Source organism: Sinocyclocheilus anshuiensis, unplaced genomic scaffold (genome assembly GCF_001515605.1).
Source record: "Sinocyclocheilus anshuiensis isolate Anshui unplaced genomic scaffold, SAMN03320099.WGS_v1.1 scaffold784, whole genome shotgun sequence".
Taxonomy (NCBI): Eukaryota; Metazoa; Chordata; class Actinopteri; order Cypriniformes; family Cyprinidae; genus Sinocyclocheilus; species Sinocyclocheilus anshuiensis.
Genome location: NW_015554160.1, coordinates 1,285,695 through 1,307,297, shown reverse-complemented (window position 1 = coordinate 1,307,297; position 21,603 = coordinate 1,285,695). Strand labels below are relative to the sequence as shown.

Here is a 21,603-nt window from a genome sequence, read left to right as displayed (position 1 = left end):
GCTAAAAAAAAAAAACTACAATGCAGAAATGTTACCAAAATAACAATCCACCCACAGGAATAACAAGAAGTTCGACCACATAGAAAAGTATGTACGCTTCAAAAAAGATGGTGTATGTGACTTTACAATTGAAAATGAAATTATGCATGTGCTTTTATTTAAAAAATAAAAAATAATAAAAATACATAAATGAGATTCACATTGCATCTTTTAAAATTTCTGGAATCACTCTGTAAGTGTGTTACTAGCCTAATATTTGCCTTTGATAAAAAATGAGGATGAGATTTAATTCTTTTGCTGTAGTCAACACTATGCCACAAAGGTTGTCAATAGCACTTAACTTAAACCTGGAACACTCATTTAAGTGTGTATGTGTATACTTGCATGAAGGGGGTGTTGTGCCGCTGTGCTTTTTCTAATTGTTCATTAATTAGCGATTTGCTCTCACCAGGGGGTGAAGAACATGAGAGCGACTCAGAGGTTTGGTTCTAATGGATTGTGAAGGCCACCTACCCATAGTACAATGACCACTACTAAACAATTTATACCGTTATCCTACTATCAAAGGCCTAAACACACACATATCCACAGAGTTAGCAAAGAGTAGGATAGCAGGAGACAGAAAGTGAAGCAGAGAGAAAAAGAGAGGGAGAGAGACAGTGGTGGCAAAGATCAAAGCAAGAGAGCCAATGCAGCACAATGGAGCACAAGTAACATGGCATGTAATGGCGCTTTTCCACTGCATGGTACGGCACGGTACGGCTCGGTACGGTTCACTTTTGGGGGGTTTTCCACTGGGTACAGTACCTGGTACCTGGTACTTTTTTTAGTACCACTTCGGTTGGGGTTCCAAGCGAACCGTACCGTTACCAAAACGTGACGTGTAAACTCTGCTGATCACGGATTGGCCGGAGAGAATCGTCACTACCTGCGTCACTGAACTTGCGACACAAACACAAAAGAACCGCTAGATTTAAATCAGCACAGCCAGCGAAGGATCGAATGCAACTGTTTTGAACGAGCTTTTTTTCACCTTTTTTTAACAACCAAAAAGTGGCTGTTCCCCCTGTTGAGGAAGTACAGACGTTGCTCTCGTTGATAGCAGAGGAGCGGATCCAGTGAGAGCTTGATGGGGCGACGCGGAATGAAAAAGTTTTTTAGGAGTCCCGGCAGTAGAGGCGGCGCAACTATAATGACATGTGAATAATCCCGCCCACTCTAAAGCGATACTAAACTGCAGTGGAAACACAAGCCGACCCGAGCCGTGCCGTACCGTACTGAGCCGAGTCGTACCACGCAGTGGAAAAGCGCCATAAAAGAACAAGAGAAACACACACACACACACACACACACATAGCAGTTCTGATGAGAGGGGTGGGCTCACTGATGGGCCCGTTGAAACACACCACTGCCCGAGGACAATGACTGGCCCGCTGGTCATCCTACACACTCTCACACACAATCAAATCTGTATGCTAACTGCTAACAATATTGTACACATGGAGAAGCAGTGCTTCATTTAAAAGACCCCTTTTTGACAAACATGTATCCTGTTGAAAGTTGGGGCAGGATATTGACGGGCTAGTTGCATCAAGGCTGCATTTATTAAATTAAAATCACAGTAAATACCTTAATATCAAGCTGAATATGAACTGTAAGACAATTCAAATCTTCCCTGTTTTTCTATATATCATCTAAATGACAGAATCATTTAGCCCCTGGTAGTAAAAAAAAAAGCACACAGTATTTCGGCCCATGCTAAAGTGCGCAACTGAAAAGCTCACTACACCCCAATGACTTCACTCTCTCATATCCATCCTCACTTTCACCCCTCCATCTCTATCTCCGCTTTGAAAGAATGGAGCAAGTCTTAATTTAATTAAAATATTCCCTCTGCATGCTAAAGCGTAAAGTCTCTTCTTAGTGAAGGAGCTTCATGCAGAGGCCAGTGATAAGATAACAGGGCCTACTAATCAAAACAAGACATCAACTAATCTAATCTAAATCACTAACAATTACCAGCGTGCCAAGCCACGCTCCCTTTTGATCAATGTTTTCTATTAAAAAGTGAAACAATTCAATATTCCGGCACGCTAATGCACTGAAGCCTCATTAGCACATCGTCCTTGGGATGGAGGCGTTGCAAACGCACACACAGACGCTAATTCGTGGTTAATTTACGGGACGAGGACCATCTCCCCTTCATCAGAGCGCAGAGGACTGTTGCAGCGTGAGAGAGACTATGAGAAAAGAAAATATTTTTCTTTAATTTATGGCAGCATCACACTGAGGTGCCTTCTTGTTCCTGTTCTTTGCTTTCTTATGCATTTCATTCAAGGGCATCTCATTTCCTTTTAAAATTCATACAGCAAAACGTCTGAATAAATTTGCCACACGCCAGATATTTCATCATGTCCTGAAAACCCCTCCCCCGTGGTTCTGTATGTTTATGCCACTGCGTTTCACACTATTCTTCCTCTAAAACAGGATGTCAGGAGAACTGAAATGTTATTCGGATGTGGCCTGAGCTTTTCGACATCAAGTGTCAGCCATCCTGCAGTACTGAGCTCAGTAGAGCATGTTTATTTAGCGTTTGATGTTCTCTGACTGGTCACTTCCTACATCACTACCTGGAGTCCTTGAGTAACCCTTAAAGACTTGTCCTGTGTGAAATGAGAGACTCTAGCATGCAGGCTCTTGGCTACAGAATAATATTACTCTCCATTACTTCCTGTCTGACGGGACAAAGTAGCATCCTGAGAGGAGTTGGGAATAGTGTTAAGAACGTATGCGTGTATACGCACTTATAAATATGTATATGGAAGAGCTTGTCACAAGAATTATTATATTTGGGAAAAAAATTAAAAATAAACTGTGGGAAAATCCACAATTGAAACATACAAAAATACTGAAAGGTTAACGTTTACAGGAGGGTTTGAGTTTTAGTCATAACTATAATTACCTGTATATACACTACCATTCAAAAGTTTTAATTAATTCTTCTAATCAGCAGAGACACATTAAATTGATAAAAAGTGCAAGTAAAGACTTTTATAATGATCTTTAAATGCTGTTTTTATTATCTTCCTATTCCTATCCATTTATTTCCATTCCTGGTGGAATGACCTACCCAACTCAATTCGAGCAGAGAAGTCCTTAGCCATCTTCAAGAAATAGCTAAAAACACATCTCCTCCATCTTTATTTGACCCTCTAACTCTAGCACTCTCTATTCTAATTCTATTTAATCTATTTGTTGACTTGACCCACTAACACTTGTACTCTCTATTCGTTTTCTAACTGCTTGTTTTCTTAAAAAAAGGCCTTTAACACTAGCTTTCTCCATTCTTTTAAAAAACCTTGCTACTGTACGTGTACTGCATGCTAACCGAGACTTGTTATAGCACTTGCATATTATTGCTCTTTTGTTGGTTTTGATTGCTTCTATTGTCATCATTTGTAAGTCGCTTTGGATAAAAGCGTCTGCTAAATGACTAAATGAAAATATTTTTTAACATTAATGTATTAACTACTGAGAAATGCATGTATTTATTAATCATTGATAACATTAGTTAATAAAAATGCAGCTTTTCATTAATTCATGTTCGCTCAGGTCAAATAAATAATATGAACAGATACTGTACAACTTTTGATTTTAATAAATTGAACACTAGCTAAGATTGATAAATGCTTTACAAGTATTTGTCATTGTTAGTTCATATTTATTAATGTAATTAATGATAACAAATGGAATCTTTTTGTAAAGTATTGCCAAGAAATGTTTTTTGAGCACCAAATAATTTGATTGAAGTAATGGCTGTCGATGTTGATAACTAAGCAAAAGTGTCTATGTGTGTGTGTGTGTGTGTGTGAACTCACATCAATAATCTGTGGAGTTTGTGTAGGTGACTGTGCATTAGTGGTGCTTTTGTTTCCAGCCTTCATGGCAGCATCTCTACGGGCCTGTTCCAATAGCAGCCTGGCCCTCTCCTTCAGCTCCTCTTGACGAGACAGGACCTTCTGCAATCCACAGAAAGAGGTTTCATTACATTTTGAGTGTAACAAAGTTTTACTTTGTATAACCACTTTGCATAAGCATGATCTGTTTCACCTTCTCTTCACTGGTGTTAGACACTGGGGCGGGTATGACTTCCTGAAAAAACATGGAAAAAAACATAACATAAGAACAAATCTGTGTATGCCCTATCACCCTATATGTTGTGAGTCAGATTAGCATCTCTTCCTAACACTATCAAGCTTTGCGCTCTCATTACGGGCTCCAGCAGGCAGCTGATTGGCTGATTGGCATGGCGGTGATTCTGACAGCTGAGAGGAGACGTTTGCTCCTGATCACTGTTAACATCACGGGTGAGAACTGGTATAAAACAAAAAAAAATTAAGGTGGTGCCAAGTAATTGTCGCCATGGTAACGCACCTCTCATGTCACAGCTGAGGCCTTGATGACATGTCAAAACAAAATCAGGACAAATCTAAGCCGGGAAGTAATTCAGTGGAAGAAATGACAGTGATACATGGCGAGAGTGTGATAAAAGTTGGTTGTGCTGCAAAACCTGCAAGTGTGTGTGTGTGTGTGTATGCTGTATAGATGAGGAGAGGCTCTCATGCGGAACACGCTATAACCCGTGTCAGTATTAAAGCTGCAGGCGGGACGGCCCGAACATAATGACATGCCACTCCGAGTGACACGCGGCTGCTCTCTGTGCCGATCAGGCGTCTCACAAAATGGCAAAAATATCAAACATGTAAAAAGCTTCAAACAGTTTTATGTGCTTTGATTTTATATGGCAGCTTTTCTCCTTTAAGCTGTAACTGCTGTTCTGTTGGGAGTGTTCAGGGGATTATTCATTTAACATGCATGTATATCTACCTGAGTTTGTTAACTCAAATTGTGTTTCTGTGTATTTATGTTTGCTTGATTGTTTTGGACCATTAGTCCTGTGCGGTTTGGTCATTTTGAATGCTCAACAAGATTCTACTTTTTGACCAATGAATTTCCATAATGTTTCCATGACTTTTCCAGTCGTTTGTGACGTTTAAATAATTTTTAAATGACACACACAAAGTGTCATTTTTAATCAATTAAACACTTTGGTACTGAGTATAAATATGGTAGAAATTATTTCCATGACTTTCCTAGGAAATTTTGAAATTCCTTGATATTTCCAGGTTATCCAGAATCTTGGGAAGGAGGGTTGTGTGTGACATTAAAAATTGATGATTCCAACTCAACTCTTGAATTTTAATTGAAATTAAATTAATGGGATTTTTAAGCAAAAATAAAAAATGTTGAAAAAAGGCTCAGAAGTTTTAAGGTTTACTGACCTTAGGGAGAAAGAAAGATTTAATAGAATGACAGAAAGAATAATATATAGAATCGTAGATTGATAGAAAGAATGATAGAACAGTAGAATGATAAAATAGATATAATGATAGAATGACAGAACGATAGATACAATGATATAATGACAGAACAACAAAACAACAGTACGACGGACGGACAGATAGATATATAGAACATTAGATAGAATGAGAGTCAGACAGATATAACAATATACAAAAAGATAGAATGAACAAACAACAGACAGAAGGTTTATAGACCTTGGGAAGAGAAAGACAGACAGAAGGACAAAAAGAATGACAGAGCAAGAGACAGACAGATAGACAGATAGATAGTTTTGTGTGTGTGTTGACATTTACCTGTGTGAGTTTAGCAGGTGTGTGTGTGTGGTTGGTCTGGGCACTGCTGTCAGATTCAGAGTGGCGCAAACTCGCTCTCTTCTTCTTGATAAGATCAGTGTCTCTGTTATACGTGAAGCCCAGTTTGTGTGTGTTCGTTAGAGAAGACCCGGTCTGCCACGTGGGTGACCCAGAATCAATTTGTCTTTCACCAGGCCGTGGGGTCTCGTGCTGCTCCCTGGAGTCTCTGGTGTCAGCAGCAGTCAACCCACCTGATTGCCCTCTCTCCTTTTCTCTCTCCAGCCTGTGAGACAGATCACCCATGTCCAGTGTATCGGCTTTGAGGAGTTTTTTCTGTTCTGCAGAGGGAGGTTGGCTGGTGGGGGTCTCCAGGCTGGTTCTGGTGCTTTGGGCGGATCGTGGGTGAGGTTCAGTGACCGTTGTAGCTACTGGAGAGTCACGGTCTGCTGTAGTCGCCTGTAAAGATGGAGCTACATCTTTTAGAACTTCCCCTGGGGAGGTGGATAGAGAACCACATCCCCCAACTGTCATGACTGACTTCACTTCCTGCTCTTCTTTAACACCATGCCCACCATTGGTTGCTGCAGCACCCTGATTGTTGGGCTCTTGGTGAATGTCGTTAAGTTCTGCGTAGAACTTGTCTTGGTCGATAGAACTGTTTGTATCCGTTTCAAAGTCTCCAACTTTGTATGTGCTACGACTGCTGTTGGCTTCGATCTGCACAACATTGAGTTCCTCTCCACTGAAATGTGCCCGGATCTGATACAGGTACGTCATCACTGTCAGCTTATCCGGGATCGCCAATAGAACCATGTCAGACGGCTCCAGAAGCCGAGAGATTCCCAGACTGGCGAAGCCATCATATGCCTGCATACACAAAAAACAGATGATGTTTAAAAAAAAGCATAGAAAGTAAAGGGCGGTATAAAATAAAACAGTACATAAAACAAGAACTGGTGTACAAAAAAGAAGGATTGATTGAAGGAAAACAACTGACTGATTTCATTTCAGTTGTGTCAATCCTTCGCAGAACCATTAACACTGTTGCTGAAGGGTAAATAGCTGAATATAGGGTGCAAAATGTACTTTATTTTTCTAAACTAAACTAAACTAGAATTAATCTGTCAACCAAATGCATCAAAATTCATCAAAACTAAAATAAGTCTGGGTCAGACAATAATTCTTCAAAATAAATAAATAATAAATGATAAATAAATGAATAAACAATAGAATATGTGATAGAACATCATGACAGAATGATTGACAGACAGAAAACAGATGAGATAAATAGATATCTTCAAAATAAAATTTGTAAAATGTAATTAAATTATATCAAATTAAAAGTAAATAAATAAAAAATCTGGGTCAGTCTATAGGGCTGTATAAATTTTTTTTAATTAAAATAAATTAACACTGCTTTTTCAAAAAAAACAAAAAAAACCTTTATAGATTTATTTATCAAAACCAATTTATACTCGTATTTGGAGTATAGTATGTGTTAATTAAAGTGGAAAGGGTGGGCTTTGTAGGGTGTCAGGGGAAAGGTAAAGGTGAAATAAATATGAGGTGGGATGGGTAGTGTATTCGTTGAAAGCTAAAGAGGAAATGGTAGCATAAAGGTGAAAGGGACAGTCAGGGTGGAGGGTGAAGGCTGAAAATGAATGGTAGGGTGAAAGGGTAAACTAAAGGGTGGGATGGAAGGCCAAGCTATAGGATGAAGGGAAAAGGGGAATGCCAGGGTAAAGGGTAAAAGGGAAGAAGGGGGTGTGTAGGGTGATGGGAGGGAGAGGCAGTTAGGGTGTAGGGTGCATGCAGGAATTAGATTTTGGATAAGACAAGCTGGGATCAGTAGGATGCGGCAGGCGGTGACAGCTAATGTCAAGGATGGTTTTCCATGATAAGAGAGCACGATACCAAGAAACACTAAACTAATCCTGCCTCAGTCTTATCGCATACATCTCCCACTCGCCCTCCTTCCATCTCTCTCTCTTTCTCCCCCTTTCCGTCACTCTCTCTCTCTCTCGGCAGTGAGTATAATTGCACTGATTTGTCCGGTTGAGGAGAACAGGCAGATAATCAAACAGCCAAACTCAATCCCTGATCAGGAGATAGAGGCAGAGAGACAGAAACGGAAGGAAGAAGTGAAAGTAAACTGGCTGACATTATCTCCGTAATCCACCGAACGAATGAAAGAAAAGTTACTTTCTCTTTCTCTTAAGAATTTGAGAACACAACAGTATAAAGAAAAGCCTACAAATTAGCCTTCTGTCTCGCCCCCGATTCGATTTATCAGAGCTGCTATCAGAGCCAAGCTGATGGCCGAGAGAATTTCACCCTATTGACGAGTGTTGACTATTGTCTCAACCTCTGTCGCTTACCCATCTACTGACTTTATCAGGTTTGTCCCCTTTATTGGTGTGAGTGAGTGAGAGAAAGCAAGAGAAAAGGAGGGGAGGGATAATCAAAGGTAAGCCGATTCTCAATTTACAATTAATCACATCTTTCTTTCTCTCGTGCCTTCTCTTTTTCATGTTTGCTGGAGGCTAACAATAGCGATGGTGATGTAGACCTTTGCAGAGCGAGGGAAATGTAAGGTACAGACAGCTGAATAGAAAAAACGAGGAATGAATACGAAAACAAAAAAGTCTGCAGGTATGTGTTGTTTGGGTATTAACTCTAAAGAAAAAGTGTATAATTGGTGGAACGAATGAAACTAAAGTGTCTGATGGAGATTCTTAAACTACATTCACACTGCAGCCGAATGTGGCACAAATCTAAATACTTTTTCACATGTGAAAAAAAAAACAGTTTTTGACAGGACAGTATTTTTCCTTTTTTTGGTTTAAAAAAAAAACTTTTTAGAAGCTTAGCAAGGCGACGTTTTTTGGATTATAAATACAGTAAAAAAAAAAAGTAAAACTATGAATTATTATTACAATTTAAAATAATGTGCTTTCAATTTTAATATATTTTAAAAACTTAATTTATTCCTTTTTTACATTTATTTTTGGCGTTTTTGCATTTTTTTATGCATTTTTTAGGACAGGACAGTCACTTAGACAGATACTTTTTCACATGTGAAAAAAAAAACAGTTTTTGACAGGACAGTATTTTTCCTTTTTTTGGTTTAAAAAAAAAACTTTTTAGAAGCTTAGCAAGGCGACGTTTTTTGGATTATAAATACAGTAAAAAAAAAAAGTAAAACTATGAATTATTATTACAATTTAAAATAATGTGCTTTCAATTTTAATATATTTTAAAAACTTAATTTATTCCTTTTTTACATTTATTTTTGGCGTTTTTGCATTTATTAGGACAGGACAGTCACTTAGACAGGAAGCAAAGTGGGAGGGGGGAGGGTGGGGTGGGGGTGAGCAGGATTGAGAAAGGTCCATGAGCCGGGACTCGAACTCGGGACGCCCGAAAGGGATATTTTGATGAATGTCAAAAGAATAGTTCAAAAGAATAGCATTTATTTGAAACAGAGACATTATAAAGATCCTTACTGCCAACTTTGATCAATTTAATACATCTTCACTGAATAAAAGCATTAATTTATTTAAAAAGGAAAAAACGTACCTAACCCAAACTTTTGATTTGTTATGTATAAAACACATATAATAATAATAAAGGATAAGGAAAAAATATGATGAATAAAAATTATAAAAATTAAAGTTATTACATTATAATTATTATTTTCTATTAAATTACATATATTATAAAGAGTGTATGTAGTTATCGGTATCGGCCAAAATGTTCATATCGGTGCATCCCTAGTATCAATGTCTAATACATAGAGCATCAAGCTGCCTGGGAGAGGGGAAAAGGGTAAACAAGAAAGGTGTCTCTCAGTCTTATTGCTCTAGTCTTCAAAACAGCAAATCATACTTGAATAAAATAAATACACCATGTAAACAGCAGTTTGTGTGTCCAAACAAGGTGCTCAGATGATACAAGCCCAAAAACATGCTTCTGATGTACTACAAAAGCCATTTATTCAACTAACAGAAGTGTTCTGTTTGCTCTCTATATGTATAAATGATGCAGCCGCACTAATAACCCGTGTGAACTGTGCAATTGTGTTTAAGACTTTCCCTCCCTGCTCCGGTCGGTCAGCCCCTCCCCCGCACTAAACGGACAATGAAAAGCATTTTGTTTTGTGAATGACATCGCTGAATGATTGGCAGGTATCCATCACTGTCAGTCACAAACACAGCCAGAGGGGCTTTTCCCCCCGTCCGCACATTTATCGAGGAACACAGGAACACATACACACATGCGCACGCACAGATCAGATATCATGGGAAATTACTGCTAGTCTCTCTCTAGACACACACAGAGAAAATAATTCTTTTCACTGCCTGTATGACCAAACAGTCCTCTCCTCTCCCCTCTGCTACTGATTGCTCTTATCTGTCATATTTCAATGGAGATTATTGCAATCACGACTGGGCCAGAGAGGGTCGTGCTGATTCTATCACATGGAAATGAATGCAGTTTATATAAATGTGTGTGTTTGGGGCTGTATAGAGAGTGCTCTTAACCTCCTCAGCTTGGGATAGTCATTTATCGTTGAAAGAGAACGAGAGGACATACTCTTCGCCGTGTCGAAGAGAGAAAAACTGCGTATATGACAGTCCCAGACCGAGAGAGAGCAGGAAATGAACTCAGGAATCGACTGCAGGTATTGAGTGTAGGGATAAAGTGATGACAGATGAAAGAAATGGAGGGAAAGGAGAGAGAGGAGCACATTAAATACACCTAATAAAGTCTAAATGGAGTTAATCTGAGGGCTGAAATAAGAGTTAATCTGCAGCACTTCCAGATTACAGTGATCGTTCAATGGAGTGGAATTACAGAGGAATTAAGTTTTATACATCCACAAATCTAAATAGATTCCAAACAAATCCAGGAAGCAACTCTTCAGCAAATATACATTTGCTTAGTATCGTGCACTGCTGTGCATTGTGTGTGCGTGTTTTGAGAGAGAGGAAGAGAGATGCTTGGAGTAATACTTGTTGGCACAGCCACCTAGCGGTTTATTTAAACAGTTATTTGAGAGCTGACAGCAATATCCACACCTTCCTCGCTCTCTCTCAAAGCTCATTCGTTGTGTACATCCCACTGAAAATTCCTGAAAGGATGGAACAAAGTATAATGTAAAACAATAACGAGAGAAAGAGGGAAGAAAGTGACTAAAAGAAAGTGAAAGAAAAAAAGAGGAATGGGAGGGGTGCAAAGCAACAGATTATATCTTTTTTTTAAAGGTTCCATCTTTAGATCTAAATTTTATATATGTGAATATTATATTAATATATATGAATTTTAATATATATTTTAAAATGTAATTTATTCCTGTGATGGCAAAGCTGAATTTTCAGCAGCTATTACTCCAGTTTTCAGCGTCACATGATCCTTCAAAAATCATTCTAATATGCCGATTGGGTGCGGATCAACTGTGTCCATATAAAACTATTGCTAAAAAAAAGAAAAAGGAATAATAATAACAATATTTCAAAAGTCTATACGGGCTTGGGTCGGGGTGTAGTGATGATTATACTCTATAACTCCTTAACAAAAAAAAACAAAGGAATAGTTCACCCAAACATTAAAATTCTGTCATTAATTACTCACCTTCATGTCGTTCCAAACCTGTAAGACCTTTGTTCATCTTCGGAGCACAAATTAAGATATTTTTAAATGCATTCCGACTACAAGGAAAACAAAAATAACTACTTTATTCAACAATTCGTCTCCTCCGCATCACCCTATAGTGCCAGTTTGGAGTATCACATACGTTAAAAGGTTCATATGATGTGATTACAATTTTTCCTTTCTCTTTGAAGTGTTACAAGCTCTTGTAATGTACAGTATGTGGAAAATAATGTGTTTTTTGAACCTTAAACAGCATAAACACATTTTATTACACCAAATACACCAAATAATGTTCTTTTTAGCAACATCATATGACCCCTTTAACAACGTATGCTGTTCTGTGTCAGCATTTGTTCTTTGCGCACAAAAAGTATTCTCGTAGCTTCGTAAAATTACGGTTGAACCACTAATGTCACGTGGATTATTTTAACGATCACCTGGCTATGTTTATGAGCCTTGATCGTGTAAGGATCCTTGCTGTCTATGGGAGGGTCAGAGAGCTCTGAATGCATCAAAAATATCTTAATTTGTGTTCCGAAGATGAACGAAGGTCTTACGGGTTTGGAACGACATGAGGGTGAGTAATTAATGACAGAATTTTCATTTTAGGGTGAACTATCCCTTTAATAGGAAATCTTCACAAGGATGTTTACAAATTTGTGTGTTTTCTGTTTGGACCTCCTTAGTCCTGAATTTTCTTCTAAGTGTGTGATTAACATCCCTTGATTTCTCTTTTTTCTCCTCTCTCTTTTTTTTTTTTTTTAAGATGTCCCTTTTTGTTTTAAGATGGCGCCGCGTATGGCTGCCGTGGTGTGGAACGCTCCCATTCTATTACTGTTTTTGTTGGTTTGTTCTGTGTTTAGTCATTCTCGTACGATCAGTTTTACCAGAGACGAACTACTGGACATAAGGCAACACACACCAGACAATTTTTTCCGGTTTTTGATTATTCAGACGCTTTGTTGGATGTTTTGGTCAGAGGGGCAGCGGTCCTAGTCAAACGCGCGTTTAGAGGGAAAAGAGGGAAATGCGCCGGCGCGCTGGTTAAGCTCCGCGAACGCGGCTTCCGAACTGTGCTCCCTAGTATATATCTAGTGAATCTCCGTTCCCTTCCTAACAAAACGGATGAACTTCTCCTCACCCGCACAAACAAGGACATTTCAAAATCTGCTGCATTGTGCTTCACTGAAACCTGGCTGAGTGAAGCCATTCCGGACAACGTGCTTCATCTGCTGGGCTACCGGCTGTTCAGAGCGGATCGCACCGCGGAGTTAACGGGGAAAATGGGAGGTGGTGGACTATGTTTTTACATAAATGAAGGTTGGTGTTCAGACGTAACAACTCTGAAGAAGATGTGCTCTCTTAATCTAGAGGCACTCTTCATAAACTGTAAACAGTTCTATTCTCCCCGGGAGTTTTCCTCTTTCATTCTTGTGAATGTGTACGCTAGTGATGCGCGGATGGCGGTTATATACGCGGGCGCTGTGGATAATCCGCGGATCGGGTGGGTCGGGTAATAAAAAAATGCATTCTGATTATTTGCGGGTGGGTCACGGGTCGATAAAATAAATCATTAATGATGCAAGTATTAACTACATTTTCTAAATTATGAACGTTTTTTAAATAGGCTACAGAAATTGAATAAACTGTAAATTAACATTAAAAGTTATTCAACAAAACATTATTTAGTCAAGAGCAGTAAGTTTTGTTGTTTGATTAACATTAATAAAAGACGGCACAGCTAGGCTGCTGTCACAAGACCTATTTCACGGATCCAATACTGATACCCATGCGTTTTATTAACTGTTTACATTAACTTAAGACAAACCCGACAGTACTTTCTCAATTTGGTACTCGCAGTACGCGCTTTGGATGTGACTGTGAGCGCACGGTGCGGTTATCTAAATCAGACAAAAATACAGGTGCGGGCGGTTGGCGGGTGGATAATTTATTTGAAGCTGCGGATTTGGGTGATGTTTTAGCTCATCCGCGCATCACTAGTGTACGTGCCTCCGGACGCGTGCGTGAGCGTCGCAATGCAACAGCTGGCCGAACAAATAACTGAAATGGAACAACGGTAAGAAAGCAAATCTCTCCCGTGAACTGCCAAAATACAGAGAGCGCGTTACATGTCCCACCAGAGACAGTAATATATTGGATCACTGTTCTACTTCTCATCCGCATCAACAAGGACATTTCAAAATCTGCTGCATTGTGCTTCACTGAAACCTGGCTGAGTGAAGCCATTCCGGACAACGTGCTTCATCTGCTGGGCTACCGGCTGTTCAGAGCGGATCGCACCGCGGAGTTAACGGGGAAAATGGGAGGTGGTGGACTATGTTTTTACATAAATGAAGGTTGGTGTTCAGACGTAACAACTCTGAAGAAGATGTGCTCTCTTAATCTAGAGGCACTCTTCATAAACTGTAAACAGTTCTATTCTCCCCGGGAGTTTTCCTCTTTCATTCTTGTGAATGTGTACGCTAGTGATGCGCGGATGGCGGTTATATACGCGGGCGCTGTGGATAATCCGCGGGTAAATGCAGAGCACTAATTCCGAGTATGGGTCACCATACTTGGCCACATGTCACGTCACTTCACTTCACTTTAAAAGATGGACTAATGAAGCAAAGCGGGATTTACAAGCCCATTTCGACCTCACTGATTGGAGTGTTTTGAAGCTGCTGCCATCGATCTGGACGAGCTCACAGAGACTGTAACTTCATATATCAGTTTCTGTGAGGATATGTGCATCCCCACCCGGACATTCTTATCATTCAATAACGATAAACCGTGGTTTACAATGAAACTCAAACAGCTGAAAAACATCACCTTGTACAAGACACCACCCCCACAGTCTGTGGAGAATCAACAACTGGCTGACGATCGGAATGTGTTTTACTGTCGATTTGAAAAGGCCAGACTGACACCCAGCACCCGCTCTGATCTGCACTTCACACATTCACCTACGCCCCCTGCAACCCCCCTCCCTCTCTCCCCCACCATTCAACCTGCGCTTAAGGTCTGTGTAGAGGATGTGAACAGGGTCTTCAGGAAGCAGAAATCTAAGAAAGCTTCAGGCCCAGACGGTGTTTCACCTGCCTGTCTTAAAGTCTGTGCTGACCAACTGGCCCCCGTCTTCACACAGATCTTCACACAGATCTGTGAAGTTCCCTGCTGCTTCAAATGCTCCACCATCATTCTGGTCCCCAAAAAACCCCAAATCACTGGACTTAATGACTACAGACCTGTCGCTCTCACGTCTGTGGTCATGAAGTCATTTGAGCGACTGGTCCTGGCCCACCTGAAGGACATCACTAGACCCTTGCTGGATCCTCTTCAGTTTGCCTACAGAGCAAACAGGTCTGTGGATGATGCAGTCAACATGGGACTGCATCATCCACAGACCTGTTTGCTCTGTAGGCAAACTGAAGAGGATCCAGCAATCCATCTGTCAGTGGATCACCAGCTTCCTGACAGACAGGCAGCAGCTAGTGAGGCTGGGAAAATTCTCATCCAGCACCTGTACGATCAGCACTGGCGCCCCCCAGGGTTGCGTCCTCTCCCCACTGCTCTTCTCTCTCTACACGAATGACTGCACCTCTAAAGATCCCTCTGTCAAGCTCCTGAAGTTCGCAGACGACACTACAGTCATCGGCCTCATCAAGGACGGAGACGAGTCTGCTTACAGACAGGAGGTTGAGCAGCTGGCTGGCTGGTGCAATCTTAACAACCTGGAACTAAACACTCAAAACTAAAGATGATAGTGGACTTCAGGAGGAACCCCCCTGCACTCTCCCCACTCACCATCATGAACAGCACTGTGACTGCCATCACAGCCATCATTGAGTCTGTCCTGTGTTCATCTATAACTGTTTGGTTTGGTTCAGCTACCAAAACAGACATCAGAAGACTACAACAGACAGTCAGGACTGCTGAGAGGATTATTGGTGCCCCCTGCCCACCCTTCAAGAACTTTACACTTCCAGAGTGAGGAAAAGGGCTGGTAAAATCACTCTGGACCCCTCATACCCAGCACACTCCCTCTTTGAACTGTTGCCTTCTGGCCGGCGCTACAGAGTACTGAGCACTAAAACGGCCAGACACAAGAACAGTTTTCCCCCCAGGCCATATCCCACCTGAACAACACATAACACACCTCAGGACTGTACATCTGTATATAACTTATCAAACTTAACTTATCAAAACGCTTCATCTGTAAATAGCACATATGCACATTAACAATTCTGTCTACTGATATTTTCTTTTTCTCTGTATTTTATTACTATATTATTTATAATATATTGTCTATTCTCTTTATTATTAGTATTTGTATTACCTAAAGTTATATGTATGTCTTGCACTATGTTTGTACTTTCTGTACTGGAAGCTCCTGACACCAAAATCAATTCATTGTGTGTGTAAACATTCTCTCAGGACCTGAAGTGGGACAATCACATTGACTCTATTGTGAAAAAGGCCCAGCAGAGGCTGTATTTCCTCCGCCAGCTGAGGAAGTTCAACCTGCCACAGGAGCTGCTGAAACAGTTCTACTTGGCCATCATTGAGTCTGTCCTGTGTTCATCTATAACTGTTTGGTTTGGTTCAGCTACCAAAACAGACATCGGATGACTACAACGGACAGTCAGGACTGCTGAGAGGATTATTGGTGCCCCTTTACCCAACCTCCAAGAACTTTAAATCTCCAGAGGGAGGAAAAGGGCTAACAAAATCACTCTGGACCCCTCACACCCAGCCCACTCTCTCTTTGAACTGTTGCCCTCTGTCTGGCACGGAGCACTGAGCACCAAAACAGCCAGACACAAGAAGTTTTTCCCCCAGGCCATATCCCACCCGAACAACACATCACACCTCAGTACTGCACATCTGTAAATAACTCATTAAACCTTCATCTGTAAATAGCACATATACACATTCACAGTTCTGTCTATTGACTTTTTCCTTTTTCTGTATATTTTTATTACTATTGTTATTTATAATTTATTGTCTATTCTCTCATTTTATGTATGTCTGCACTTTGTTTGTATTTTCTGTACCGGAAGCTCCTAACACCAAGACAAATTCCTTGTGTGTGTGTGAACACACTTGGCAATAAAGCTCTTTCTGACTCTGATTCTCTCTTTCCTGCTCTCTCTGTAGAGAAGCCTGTAAAGTTTATCTATAGCATGTTTATGAATTATGATGCTATCTTACGACTCCCAGGTGACTTACTCCATCCACACAAACACACACACTCTTTCCATCAGTGTCGGCAGGGGGAATCGCATTCTGAAAGTGGCAATTAGAGAACGCTGGGTGGGAGTGAATCAGAGTTATAACAAAATAAATCACCTATGAGGAGGATTACTGATGCACAAACAAACAAAGAGTGGAAGAGAGTGTGTAGCATTTACCTTTTTGTTGTTTTCTTTAATATCTTGAGGATTGAGAGCCTTGTAGTCACTAGGAGGGAGGAAAGAACAGCGAGAGAGAGAGAGTTAGCTTTAAATATGCGTCTCATGTAATGGCTGTAACATGCAATTTCACAGCTCTGCAATCAACACAACTAATATAGTGTGTGTGAGTGCAAGCAAAATTAGACACACATACACTTTTACTCAACCACTCAACACATTAAACGTTTCGTCTCTCATTCTCCATAACCCTACCCACTGTGTGCCTGGGGTCTTTTCTCTTCAGCAGGTGAAACAGTAGTGGGCTAATCTAAAAATGGACATTAACTGCATATTCAGCTGGTAATACTGTACATTTTATTCAATGGAATTTGTGAGAAAAAGTGGAAAAAGTGAAAAGTATATTGCAATAATATTAGTTAATATTTCTGCCTGCATTCTTGGTTACATCAACAGAAAAATCATAACAGAGGAATAAATGTACTTTTTTTGGAATAATGGTCATTGATCAATCATGCAAAATAAGACAATTCATGAAGCAAACAGCAGGATGTCTCTTATCTTGTGTGAAAATGTTGTCTTGATACATGTTAAATCAATGCAAATGTTTCGTAAATATATCAAAGATAATAAATCAGTCAATATCTTCCTTAAATAGATGGCGGCCAGATTCCTGGTACTTTAGCGTATGCTAAACCCACAGGGTGGTTGGCCGTGGCGCTGTCAGCACTGTGATGAATCTGCTGTAAGTGTAGTAATTAAGGAGGATTTGAGTCATTCCTGATGAGACCAGACACAGAAATGTTCAGAAATAAGACAGAGGAATTAAAACCTCTCCATCAGAAACCATATTAGACCCCCCACACAAAGTGAGATTCTCACAGAGGGGGAGAGAGAGAGGTGAATTAAGTGAGTTGTGTATACATAGAGTTTAGGGCTGTCGCTATTAATTATATAGAGGTTAATGAGTCATCTGATGATTATTTTGATCAAAGGCAACAGCTGAAAATGGCTTAACAATAAAATGAACAATCAATAATAAATAAACTGTGAATCTCCAGTGTCATAAGGCTAATTCAAAAAATTTTTTTTTTTTTAACAACTGACTTTTTTTTTCTTTTTTTTTTTTGGTCACTGCGATTGAGAGATCACATAAGCAGAGTGATTTTTTTAATGCTACTGCATGTCAAAGTGAATTTTCCACATGGCAGGTAAAAGTAGTTTTGTCAAAGGAAATTTACCCAAGATTAAAAAATATATTATTCATTTAATTGGCAGTGTATAAAACCATTTAATTGAAATGGTTTCACCATGTCACCATGTGAAACATAAAAGACGATATGACAATTTTTATTTTTGGGTGAGCTATCACTTTAACGTGGAGTAAGTTGTGTCAGCACCCATGTGCTTAACATGGGTACTGCTGACTGAACCACCTCCAGAAATACTTCCTGTGTGTTAAGGCTTATGTATAAATGTGTATTTTCATAATTGTGCATGGCTTACATTAAGTCATGTCTGAAGTTGTGTAACAGGGCACAGAATGCCAGTCCATTCCTCCAGGAAGTGGTGAAGTTGGTGATTTTGACGCCTCTGTAGTTTTTCGTGACCTCACGGCACCAGGCCAAAAGGGACTGACTTGCATTCGGCCTCCCACCAAGAACAGGACTAGGAATTGGACTGGGCTGTAGGAAAGGAGAAAGAGAGGAAAGGGTGTAGAAAAGAGAGATGAATATGTACTATTGACATTCAAATTATTTACAAAATTAATGACATGTCAGCTTTGACTTGGAAATGAACAGACATCTGGATCAACACATCTCACAGTCTATTTATCAAATCAAAATATTAATAGAAATAATGTTCTAAAATGTATTAAATATATTAAAATACTTAAACAAGAATGAAAGAAAGAAAGAAAGAAATTCCTTTTTATTTTCATTATACACAAAAGGAATGTGTAGCATAATGCATGCAGAAAAGAGAAACGAATTAGAGAAACACAACTCATAATTATACAGAAACATGAACTGTACACCAAATTACACACAACTCATATAGCCCAAGCTTTTACCATTTTTCAAACACACACTAATTTTCTCTATCCCACACACACATACAACCTTCTTATTGTCCCTCTTTTCTTCAAAAGTCCTTAAATTCTAATCAAGAACATCAGATCCAACCCATCTCTCTCCAATTAGCTTTGTAAGCTCAGCTTTGTTAAAAGTCGCCTCTGTTGAAACCCTCTTTCTAATTTGAACAAACACACACACACACACACACACACACACACACACACACACACACACACACACACACACACACACACACACACACACACACACACACACACACACACACACACACACACACACACACACACACACACACACACACACACACACACACACAAAAATGCACACAAAAGACTTCCATGCTCGTTCTAATGAGAGCTTTGGTCTGTAAGGAGTGTATGACCATGGATAATGTAAACACATGATTAATAAAGACCAGCCTTTGAAGCTGTATCAGTCTGGATTAAGAGTCCAACTAAACGGAGGAACGAGAATTCTAATCCCGCAAATCCACGAACACAAAGCAGCAGAACCCCTTCGCACCAGGAGTCTGGCCACTTTCGGACATAATCCAGTTAAAAACGGAGCCGCCGCGTTACGGATATGGTATCGCTCAGAATCCATATTCTGTGGTGCATGCGCTCGCATTTTTCCCCTCACAATAACTTTTTAATAACGATAATCAAATAGCCTGAGACAAAACTTGCAGCTATCTGATGAATGCAGCCCTGATAGATTCCACATCTAAATACAAATCTAACATGTTATAAAAGAGTGCTCATCCTGCAGAAATACATTATCATAGGACAGGTATCTGTATGGATCTGTGTGTGCAAAGGAAGAGAGATGCTGCCTTTCCCCTGATAAGAGTGCTATACATCAGCTGGCCAACATTTCACGCATGTATGGCAGTTTAACAACGCCCCCTTTTGGACAGAATCTACTACGGCAGGAGGATTCAAGGACGCACAGACCTAAAAAAAAAAAAAAAATGCTTGTGAGGGGCCCAGAGCAGACTTATGTAAATCACAGACCAAAACTCAAAAACTAGAAAAAGAACAATGATATTATAAAGGGAAGCGTGACATTCTAAAGGTGTGGTTTGAGTAGATTGGCTAGACGCCAAAGCTGTAACTTCCTTTAAATTCTTCGAATGCTTGCCTCTTAGATTATCGTAATTAAATGCTAAGATCCGAACGAATGCCACTGAGGGCAAGTGTGTTATTTGTGCGTTTATACGTCTGTCTGCACAATTTGAAAGGTTAAGGTTGTCTTGAAAGAGCAGGAGGGAAAAGTCAAGTGAGGGGCCCTTGGGGCTCCGAGAGCCTTTCTGCTCTAGAGACAGAAATGCACACACACAAACCGACTAATAACAAAGATCAAGATGTTGCCACAACAGTAAACACCCAACAATGAAGGACAATAGTTGAATAATGTTATGAAATGTATTTTTACAGTCATGTACATTCACATTTAATGTAGAACATCTCATTTTGTTTCATTCCTCTTTTGTTCCTTTTCTGTTAAGTGACCTCGAACTAGAATTCAAGTGTCTTGCTTTAATAATTTAATTATAAAAAAGCCTGTTCCCCTTATTAAAGGGTCTCATATTCAATCCAAGATCAACTACAGTGATTCACCCAGAGCAGAAACTAAGTGTGATGAACTGAATGGACTACACAAGTATTCCCTGCGTACGCTCACATGCTACATGGGGGTGGGGAAGAACACGTTAAGCTCCACACGAATACAAACCCACAACCACTTTTCCATTTCACTTTTCCAGCATGCATGATAAGAGAGCTGCAAGTTCCTGAGGCAGTTTTTGCTCCTTTTAAGAGATGTTTGAAGTAGCTGTCTAATTTCAGCTCAATAATTACCTGGGATTACCGGCCAGGTGCTATTAAAGCAATTAGAAGACAACAGCCGTTTAGGAGCACTCGGCTCTTTAGGCTAACAGTACCCTGTGGCACCTTTGTGGCAGGAGGAAAACAGTAACACTGACACACCAAGACACGTTTTTAACTCCCAGGAACCATGGCCGTTATTTAATTCATCCTCCACCTCTGTGAGGTGGGTTGATTCTATCTATTTTACTGTCAATGACTGAAATGACCCATTAAAAAACACTGAAGTCTCACTGTTCAATTTGCTGAAATGCCACATGTGCTCAAGTATTCACTGAAAACTACTGAACTGTTCCCCTGTAAACTGTGATGTTCAAATATATAATATAACTGCTGAACTGTTCTATTCAGATATACTGAACTGATGCACTGCAAACGCAAACTGATAAAAATATAAACAAATGACTCAATGTACATTTATTAAACTGAAAACTGAATGTTTCAGATATAAAGAGCTGAAAGGTTTCAAAAACATTTTTAAATATAAACTTCAAAACTGTTCTCTTTTAAACCATGTTGTGCAAATATAAACTACTTAATATATAAACTGAAATGTTCTTTTTACAAATCAACAGCTGAACTTTACTATTGTAAACTGTTTCAAAAACTTGTTTAAATGTAAAATGCTTAACTGTTTGATTGTAAACTATACTGTTTGTATATTAATTACTGAATTAAAGCTGCAGTCCATAAGTTTTGCCTCTTTGTCGCCATCTCTGTTTGAAAACCTGGAATTGCAGCTGTGTGCGGAATTATCTATTTGCGTGGGTTGTGCTCCAGCGCGGATGAATCTAATGTTCTGAAGAGTATGTGTGGCAGTCAGTCACCGCAC

General features: G+C 39.7%; 1 protein-coding gene across 1 annotated transcript in view; it reads right to left on the bottom strand.

Annotated features, from left to right (window-relative positions):
* The window catches only part of LOC107670831 (EH domain-binding protein 1-like), a 149,509-nt gene that overhangs the window by 45,748 nt on the left and 82,158 nt on the right, over positions 1-21,603 (bottom strand). Inside the window, exons 12-16 of the mRNA XM_016463601.1 lie at positions 18,293-18,471; positions 16,787-16,835; positions 5,718-6,584; positions 4,111-4,152; positions 3,879-4,019 (exon numbers count right to left, since the gene is read on the bottom strand). Of these exons, the coding sequence (XP_016319087.1) occupies positions 3,879-4,019; positions 4,111-4,152; positions 5,718-6,584; positions 16,787-16,835; positions 18,293-18,471 (1,278 nt within the window). The remainder of the gene's footprint in view (positions 1-3,878; positions 4,020-4,110; positions 4,153-5,717; positions 6,585-16,786; positions 16,836-18,292; positions 18,472-21,603) is intronic.